The following is a 9,745-nucleotide window of genomic DNA, read 5'->3' as shown; positions in this document are numbered from 1 at the left end:
CGGGCCCGGGCGTGAGCCCGGCGCCGGAGGGGTGCGCGGGCCGCGGCCTCCCCGGGGCTTGGGGCCTTTGTGCGGGGCGGTGCTGCCGCCCGCTGGCCGGGGAGCGGCCGGGGATCTCGGGAAGGGCCTGCCGCGGGAAGAACGCAGCCTGCCGGAGCCCGGTGGCTCTCTCGTTGCTTTAACCTCCGGTCCGGGCAGGAAAACTAAAATGAGGAGTTGGCCCGAACGGAGATGCGGAATGAATTGGCTGAGACTTGGTCTTACGTGTTTGCGTGGGAGAGTTTCACTCTAAAGTGTGTGTATTTTGGTCCTCAGTTGAAGTGTATGATCAGTTCTGCCTGTCTTATAAACCGTGTCAGAAGGAAAAAGAGTTGGTTGCTGACTACTGCTTTCCTTTGTTCTTGTCAATAGCTTCTGCATTTTCTACAAGAGTTCTCTCAGCAGACCATTTCCAGGACACACGAAATCAAAAAACAAGTGGATGGATTGATTAACGAAACAAAAGCTACAGACTGTCGCCTTCATAATGTCTTCAATGACTTTCTTATGTTGTCCAACACGCAGTTCATAGAGAATGTGAGTGTGTTCTAGTACAACATCAAACTTGTACTTCAAACATTGTCATTGTCTCTTAATGTAGTGTGGAGAAGTGATTTAGCTTTTTGGCAAGTCTGAGGCTGATTTAGGGATGAAGTGACTTTTAATTGTGTTCTGTTAAAGGATATCCTAAGTCCCTTGTGAGTGATGTACTATCCATATTGGCAGGTTCCCTTTGCCTTTTCAGTGATACCTTTCTTCTCCTTGCTAATACATGACCTTGAGGTCAGAGTTTTGGTTTTAGTACTATGAATGAGTTGGGAATTCTGGGATGTCTTGGTTTATCTTCAAAAGTTGCATGAATGTAGCATTTGTCGCACTTACTTGTCTAAATATGAGGAGTGTAATACAATGCTCTAAATTTGCCTAATGGTGTTATTTTACTCAAAAAGCATTTGGTGTTAAAGGTGTTGGCCTGCAGGCAGTTGTCCGCTAGGTGTGGTCATGATGATCATATTTTCTGGTTAATGTTGCCACTTTGTAGATATCTCTGTTTTGAAAAATAAAGCTAGACTTGAAAGCCTGTTGCAACATTGTAGCACTAGAGGCACGTGTCTAATTAAGGTGGAGAGCTTTAACAGTATTTCAGATTTTTGCAGGGTTTCTTGGCACCATGAGTTTTATCAGGTATTTTGTTTTGATCAGCATTATTTCAGGCCATACGTGCCTCATCGTGGCATTATTATTGGAAAGATGGTGGCAGAGGAAAAGATAAAAAACTGGATTTGTATTGTGGGGGTTTTTTGGTGGTAGTGGGTTTTTTCAGAGCTGCAGTGTCTCTTCTGACCTAGCTTGGCTGTTCAGCAAAATGATTCTGCTGAGAACAGTTTGTACCAAATGTTTTAAATCTCATGTGCTTACAGCTGTTTGTTGCCAAATTTAAGTGCACAGAAATAGGTCTTCATTTCTGATTCTCAGTTTAGTGAGAGATCTGTCTCTTCCCAGGAGATAACTGCACCTGTGTTTGAAATTTGGATTTAGGTTTGCAGGTTCCAGGGAGATATTTTATTCCACTTTGTCTCCTTGTAGCTGGTCCTACAAAAGAGTGCTAAAAGAGCTGGATGTGAGAGGTGTTGTGAACCGTCTCTGTGAGTATGGAAGAAAGCTATTAAATGACAGAAAAATAAAGGAAAATAGACAGCCTCTAAGTAAACTATGGGTTCCACTCCGAAGCTGTCTGGAATAGCTTTATGTTGGGAGGGTTAAAACAGTGCATTTTTTAACATGTTCAGGTTAGTACGTTGGCAGACTTAAATTACCTCAGTTGCGTTGAGAGGCTGCCTATGGTATCTTCAGTGTGAAGACTTCAGTGCATGAAGGTGCTTAACATCACCCATGGCTTCCTTTTTTAATGTGTAATGAATTAATGTGTAATTAATTACGTATTAACGGTGTGTTTTGTGGTGGTACCTGTGATTTAGCCCCTGTAGTAGTACATTGTTCTTACATGAATTAATTTTGCTTGACTTTTTAGAGAGTATATGATGAAGAAGTGGAAGAGCCTGTTCCCAAAGCTGATGTTGGAGACAAAACAGAGCAGGTAGTTAACTTCAGCTGCCTTGAGTGCTGTCACTATGTTTCCAGCCCTTGTCTACCTTATCATTTTCAAACTTGCTTTGCATACATTTACAGCTTACAAACCAAACTCCTTCCTTTCTCCTTCAAGTCTCTCTGTTGGATAGTGTATGTCATTCAGACATAAAGTTGACAGTAACACTGGAGGCTACTACAGTGTGTGATCATCTGTTAGGGCCTCCCCAAGCTCAGTACTGTATCCAGCAGACAAGACTTATGCATTGATTTTTCAAGTGGTTATGCATGTTTTTTCAGCAAGGGGATTAAGGCCTTGGGCTGCCTTACTGGATTCGTAGGTAGTGAATTGGGGAAGCAGAACCTGACTGGAATAATTCTAGGAATAAATAGAGCTCATAGAGCTTTATATATGTGTATATATGTATTACAATCTAGGTGTATTATACCCTGAATGTCCCCCTAATAGTTTGGGAGCACAAATAAAACAATACTGTGCTGGTGTGGATGTTTAAAACATCTCTGTTTCTGGAGTGATGAAAATGAATTAAGCAAAAAAAAATACTTTGATTGTTCTTCTAATGCATATAGTGAAAAAGCTTTCATTGTGCTAATTTGAAATTAACATTTCGTATGTGCGTTGTAGTAAGATTGAGTCTTAAGTAAAGTGTAATGAACATCTGTTCTTTCTATTACTAAAGGAAAAGACGCGGGAACAGAAGGAAGCTGATCTAATCCCTAAAATTCAAGAAGCAGTGAATTATGGGTTGCAGGTTCTGGACAGTGCATTTGAACAGCTAGACATCAAAGCAGGCAACTCTGACTCAGAAGAGGAAGAAAGTAATGAAAAAGTGGAACTGATACTTGAGCCAAAGGTACAGAGACCTGTTTTTGCTGGGTTTGTTTTGCTTTCTTGGGCTTGCTCTTTGCTTCTGTCAGCTGTATCACTGCGTTATTGTAAAGTTGATGTTACCTAAACCTGTCACCTAAAAATAGAATTTGATGATTGCATCTGAAGAACTGCTCTTTCTGAGCTATTCTTTGTGTAGACTGCTTGTCTTGCAGTTAGGTTAACATTAAGGTATGGCACCCTAAAGGACGTTAGTTTAATGGAGTGAACTTGGAAGGGGAAGCCTCAATTCCGTGTGGGAGTGGGACATACAAATTTCATGCTTTTTAGGTACAAACTGTATCTTTATGGGTGGTTTTTACTGTCCCAGTAGTTAAAAAATCCCAGGTTTTGGGATGAGAGTCATACCTGTAAGTCTTTGCAAGGATATTCTTCTGTTAGATGGCATGTAGAAAACAAGTTGGGACTACACAAGTAGAAGTAGCCACTTTGTTTGACGGTGTTGAGAGGAATAAACCTCAGCTGGCCCACACAGTTGTATGTTGATTTGAAGCATATGTTTGGTGGGACTCTAAACAAGCTTGTATTTTCCTCGAGTTGAAACAAGGGGTGTAAGACTTCTATCTTTGTCAGCCATGTAGAGCTGTTCAGAGATGTCAGAAAGACCTGATGTTGTCTCTTTCCAGGATCTCTATATTGACAGACCTTTACCTTACTTGATTGGCTCTCAGCAGTTTATGGAACAGGATGATGTTGGCCTTGGAGATCTCTCTAGTGAAGGTATGTGCTGGCATGACCTTTTATTTCTATGCAAGTAATTAGTTTCTAATCCAAGATTTTTGTCTGTTTTAACTCACCACTTTGGTTATCCTGTGTAGTGTTCTTCCTGCATGTTTAGATGCAAGCCGTAATTAGCTGGGGAAAGAAATGTTCTTCATGCTGTAACAACCACTTTTCCGGTATACAAAGCAGTAACTTCTCAGTTACTTGTGCTTTGTGTATTAGAAATGCAAAGTGTTTAAATTTCATCAGCTTTCAAAGCTCTTTCAAACCACTGCCTACCCACTTGAATTTTAGTTTCCTTCACAGAGTCTTTAAAGTTGCTTAAATGGTGACCACATTGTTCTGTCTGATCTTTTTTGTTTCCATTTAAATTAGAAGGATCAGTAGATAGTGATCGTGGAAGTGTAATTGACAGTGAAGAGAAGGATGAGGAGGTAAGTGGCAAGTACCAGCTGCTTTGCACAAACAGTCTTTGCCTGTGAGGCCATTAACTACCTTGCTTTTTCGTATTGGCTCTTAAGACACTACTGCACAATGTTTGTTCCATGTGTTGGTTGTGATAAATATACTTTCTGTTATTGTTCTTGTGCAGTGGTTTCCTCTGCAGCTTTCCAGAGGAACATTTATGTGGTATTGGCTCTAGCTGTTATTAAAGTAGAATACTTCAAACTGAAGTGTTTTATTCCACTCTAATTTAATTTTGTGAATCAAATCAGATTCTTATCAAGAATTGCATTTATGGAGAACAAATCTGTTGTAAATTATAGTTACAAAGAATGGGATAGAGACTGACAGGAACAAGTTTAAAGCTTTAAGTAATGCTCTTCCAGGCTTTGCCTCATAAATCTGCTGCATTGGAATATCAGTTTCTGATATGTTTTGCCTACTTTGGCTGGGATGTCTCTGCTTTCTAACTGTGCTGTGGAAGCAATCCCTTTCTCCTGAGATGCTTGCTTTTGGTGTCTTTGCTCACTTAAAGTGAAATCCCTGTTGAGTTACTCAGATGCAGTCACATGGAGCCTGCTGTCTTTGCTGAATTAATGACTTTCTAGTGAGCTCCATTTGTAAAAATGGTCAGCAGTGGGGGAACAATTTCTTGGTCAGATCATGGTGAGGAGACCTGAATGTCCAAACTTCAGCAAGTTCAGAGTTTCTGACCCCTCTCCCTTAACCACTGAACAAGGTAATGTGTGATACTTGCCTCTGTGTCCCTTGTGTTACAGGAATCAGATGAAGAATTTGGAAACCCTAGTGAAGATGACCAAAAGACGGTATGGTCAAACACTCTGGTAGATACCTGAAAGACTTTACACTTGTGACACAGGAGGATGCAAGAAAAAGGAGATGAGAGCTCTAGACAATTAACTATTAGCAGCTTTGCTAAGCCTGATTTTTATAACTTTTTATGGGAAGGTCCTGGCCAGATAGCACTGTGTTCTGAAAATGAACCTGGGTTAGGCTTAAAGACATGCTTGCAAGCTGTCATTAGTTGCAGAGCCTATGTGGGATGGCATTGCCTGATAACGTGTTTTCCTCAGAAATTACTTGGGAGATCAGAGAGTTCAAAGAATCTACCCCAGGAAAACTAGGCTTCTGTGGGTTTATTTGGTTCTGTAATTAAAATTCTAAACTTGCTGTTCAGGAGGCAAGGAACAGTACCGTTTGGGTATGACATGAAATCAGGGATGCGAACAGTATTAAATATTTGAACAGTATATCCATTTGGATAATGAATGAGAAGGGAAAAGAAATATTGAGATGGAAAAATTCAAGCCTGACTTTAGTAATTGGTTTTAGAAGAAGGAATCTTATCCATGTTTAGATGTGCCACTGCAACAGACTTATATGGGGATTTTCAATCTGACATGATTTAATGTCAAAAGAGCAATGTTGCAAAAAGCAACCATTATTAAATCTACGTATTAATAAAACAGTGTTGCTAAAGCACTCAGATGTTCCTTTAAGCTGACCTTCATAGGGTAACTTTGTATGCCTGATGTATTTTAAGACAAGCAAGTATCTTTGTGTTATTGGTGGTTTAGTTCACTTCTGGGCCCTTGCCTGTGCCAGCCCCCAACTTTCATCCAGTTCACTTAATCTTTTTCACTCTCTTATTGACATGACTGAAACCAAGATGTGAGCATGTACTGTCTGTCATTCTGCTGTCCACCCTAAGGACAGTGCAAGATGATAAAATTTTTTACTGGTTGATCACAGTGTTTCTGTGTTAAGACTAAATACCAGGTCTTTAGTTTGTGTATGGTAATGGTACACTCCTTGTGAGGGGAGCCTTTGTGTCCTCAGTCGCAGCATTCAGTAACAGCAGACAGGGGTGGGGTGTGCTAGAGAATGCAGCAACTTGCTTGGAGCTGGAGGCACTCCTTCCTTACCTTTCAAAAGTTGTGAAGTACCCCAAATTGGCTGTTCCCATCCTTTCAGTAAGTTTGATTTGAATATTTTAGCTAAGCAGATGTAGTTTTGTATGCAAACAGAATATTAATTGTTTTTTAGAGGATAGCCCAGATGAGTGATGAAGATGATGATGATGGCTGTGATCTCTTTGACTCTGAAAAAGAGGATGAAGAGGATGGAGACTTAGATGAAAGCACAAAGCCTGTGAGTAATTGTTGCCTTTTGGGAGAGGGGGATTTGACTTCCTGTATCAAAAATCTGACCTTAGAGGGATTATAATGATAGCTCTCAAGTACCTGAAATGGAATCCTGTAGAAAGTACCTCTAAAACTCCTGAATGGTCTTTTAACATGATTGTTCAGGCTTTACCCCTTTAAACCTGGGGATTCTTGCACCTTAAGCAAGTATCAAAGCTGTCTTTCAAGAACATTAAGAAATGGACTGTTGCATTTTTGTGAGGTGAAGGCCTTTTGTTTCTCCTGGTTACGAAGCAAGGTGACACTAAAAATTATGTGTTCATCAGGAACTAGAAATCGTGAGGTTTTTTTTATTCTTGATGCATGCCTAATCTCTGCTTTCTTAACAGAAAGCTGTATTGCTTCTTCTGGGGGCTTCAGGCAAAGTCTAGACAAGATATTGTACAAGTGAGGCCATGGAATACAGTATTTATAATTGCAATTGCATCAAGTTGCTAAGTGGATCTTATATAAGAAATATGCTGTTATTTGTCCCTGCTGCTCAGAAAAAGAAGAGGCCAACATCATTTGCAGATGAGCTGGCAGCCCGAATCAAAGGAGAAGTGCCAGTCAGACAGGACGAAGAGCGTTCGTGTAAGTTACCTCCTAAGTTTTGAAGAGTGCTTGTGCAGTAATGGGGGACTCGTGGAAGTGTAGGACAGGAGGCTGTGGGTAACAATACATGAAGTTACACACATCTGTTATTTGAACATGTATTAGATAAAAGCCTGACAAGAGGAACTGCAGACACTATGTTGTGTTCTGAGAAACTCTTTGGCCGTAACTCGGAGAACTGAATTTGAATTCTCTGAGAGTTATAGTGGGAAACACATTGCTTTCAGATGAGACAGGTCACTCTCAAAACACACATTACCGAAAAGGTTTTCTCTGCAATCTGATTCTCCCTCTGCATGTTTGACCACATATACTTTCTCCTGTTTCAAGGAAGTGTGTGGAAGCCACTGGTCACCGTGGTCTTTCTGTGAGCTCTGCAGTGGAAAACATCTCAAGCAGTAGATTGGTGTTTTCATGTGGTGTGGGTTGTTTGTTTTCTTTGTGGCCTCACTATACTGTTTTGAAGAACTTTTCCTCACTACTGTTATTCATGATATTTCAGACTAAATAATGCATTTACTTAGTGTTGCTTTCAAAGGGAGAGACCTCAAATATTTAGTCTTGTAGCAAAGCAGCAGTTGAAAATAGCTGGCTGAAGTTGAGTTGGCAAGTGCTTGTGGGCCTGCTGTTGACCTGTAATATTGAGAAGATGAACAGACAAGAACTGTATGTGTGTGTTCTTGCACAGTTCAAACAATCAAACTAGGTCTGTGGATATCAAGAGTATAAAACCTACCAACTTACCCTGTTCAGTTACAGGGAAATCTTATAGTCATTGAAATAACCTTGTGATGGTAAGGCCAGAGGAGGTGAAACTCTGGCTTTGCTTTTGGTAGCTGAATGAAGACAGTAATAAATCTGGAGCCATTTGAGATGCTCAGAGGTTCTGCAAAGGTGTGGAACCTGTACTGTCTGGAATGCTGTGTTGCTTTCTGACATCTCAGGTGACACTAGTCTGTGTGTGGACAACTGTGTTGAACCCCTAGTGCCTGACAGAATGATTCTATTACAATTTTAGGTACTGGTTTTAGAAACTGTATTTCATAGAACTGCTTCATCAGGCTGATTCATATGAAAACACAAAGGTCAACTTGATTTGCTATTTTTTTAGGTTCTTTTTGCCATAGATTGATCTCAGACTGTAAGTAAAGGTGGATTAATTTTTCATTGAAACTTTCTTCTTAAAGCTCTGTCATCAGAAACCAATACAAGGAAAACCCCAAAAGAGAAGAAGGAAGTCAGAGTTCCATTGGATGGTAGGATATCCTCCTCTCTTGTTTCTGAAGTGTGGGCTGGATTGTAAAACACCACTTAAGAAATTCTACAGCCTCTGCTGTAGAACCTGGGTGGGGTATCGGTGGGCATCCTTCCAGGCGAGTGTGTAAACAAATCTAGGTTGTGATGTGCATGTAAACAAGGCTGGAAACAGGCTTAGTGAGAGTTCTTCCTTTAACGTGGCCTTCTGGAGCAACTGCACAGCCTAACCTGTCTTCAGCAGCTTCTCTGTATATTTTGTGTTTGTAAGAGAGAGCAGATGGAACCAAAGCAATTTTTGTTTAGGTTGTCTCTAATCCCCTTTCCTGAAACTTGATCAGTCTTACCATAGCTCATAGGTCTTGTACTTTCTAGATGAAGATGACGATATCTTCAAGCCTCCTAAGCTGACTGATGAGGACTTCACACTGTTTGGTTCAAGGGGTGGCCTCTTCAGTGGTGGAACAGGCCTCTTTGATGATGAAGAGGTGAGAATGCTGGAGATTATAAAAATGGAGTGTTTCCGTCTTCTAAAAACAAACCAAAAGATCCCTAAAAACTCGCCCCTCTGGAAGACAGAGAAGGCAAACGGCATTTTGTTGCTTGGTAATATTCAGGTGTTGTGGAATAGTATAGCTTTCCAGTGGGGAAACAGAACTACACAAGTGACATACTTATATTCACCTTGGCACAATGTCCTCCCTTCTGCAGCGGTGCTGATGAGAGATGCAAGTGTGGTTCAAGCTCTGTTATTAGACACATTCTAATTCCAGGAGAGCTTAATCAGCCCCTTACTTTTAGCTGTAGTGGTAAACCAAATGCCATCCAGTTTGTTTATTTTAAATAAGGAGATTTCTATTCGAATGCCTATGAGAATACTGATTTTTGTCATTCTCTCTCTGATTGTCAGAGAAGTGTAAAGGAAAGAGAGCCCTGAATGATGCCATTCACACTTTATTTTTCACGTACCATGTGTGGACACTGCTGCTGCTGAGTTTCTCTCTGTACTGTTAAAAGTTTCCTATTGCAGTTATGCTGTGTTGTTTCATCTAGTTATTGTACAGTTCCTGTGATGCCTATGTTGGCAAGAAAAGTTCACCCTAAGTTTACTCTTGTGCTACCTAGAGCTGACTTGGGGAAGAAATGGTGTGAAGTGCACTTCTGACCTTATTTTACCACCGTGCATGTGAAAGGGTGTAGAAACCTGATGTCAAGGTGCTTAAGATTTAAGAGTGTGATAGTACAGCTGCATAAAGCAAATGATTGTCTCTGATGCAGCTGATACTGGTGACAGTCAAGGTTAGTCCAGAACAGTAGTCAGGTTGTTGCCTTTGGGGGATGTTGTGTTCATTGTTGCAACTAGAACAAAAGTCGGGTGTTCCTTGGAGCTGAGGAGGTATTAGACTGAAATTTGGAAGGAGGCCTCATGTTTCTCAAGCTTACCATGCCCAATCTACTAGAATATGGC

The 9,745-nt window shown here is 40.8% G+C and overlaps 1 protein-coding gene across 3 annotated transcripts in view; it reads left to right on the top strand.

Annotated features, from left to right (window-relative positions):
• The first annotated feature begins 416 nt into the window (after positions 1–416).
• FAM21C (family with sequence similarity 21 member C) overlaps positions 417–9,745 on the top strand; it is a 36,383-nt gene continuing 27,054 nt past the window's right edge. For all 3 annotated transcript variants that reach the window (XM_017725957.1, XM_017725959.1, XM_017725958.1), the window contains exons 1-10: positions 417–576; positions 2,072–2,137; positions 2,829–3,002; positions 3,664–3,757; positions 4,136–4,194; positions 4,984–5,031; positions 6,272–6,376; positions 6,915–7,002; positions 8,211–8,279; positions 8,653–8,765. In XM_017725957.1, the coding sequence (XP_017581446.1) occupies positions 547–576; positions 2,072–2,137; positions 2,829–3,002; positions 3,664–3,757; positions 4,136–4,194; positions 4,984–5,031; positions 6,272–6,376; positions 6,915–7,002; positions 8,211–8,279; positions 8,653–8,765 (846 nt within the window). In that variant the 5' untranslated portion in view covers positions 417–546. The remainder of the gene's footprint in view (positions 577–2,071; positions 2,138–2,828; positions 3,003–3,663; positions 3,758–4,135; positions 4,195–4,983; positions 5,032–6,271; positions 6,377–6,914; positions 7,003–8,210; positions 8,280–8,652; positions 8,766–9,745) is intronic.

Source organism: Corvus brachyrhynchos, unplaced genomic scaffold, assembly GCF_000691975.1.
Source record: "Corvus brachyrhynchos isolate BGI_N302 unplaced genomic scaffold, ASM69197v1 scaffold61, whole genome shotgun sequence".
Taxonomy (NCBI): Eukaryota; Metazoa; Chordata; class Aves; order Passeriformes; family Corvidae; genus Corvus; species Corvus brachyrhynchos.
This window is presented reverse-complemented; position numbering and strand designations above follow the sequence as displayed.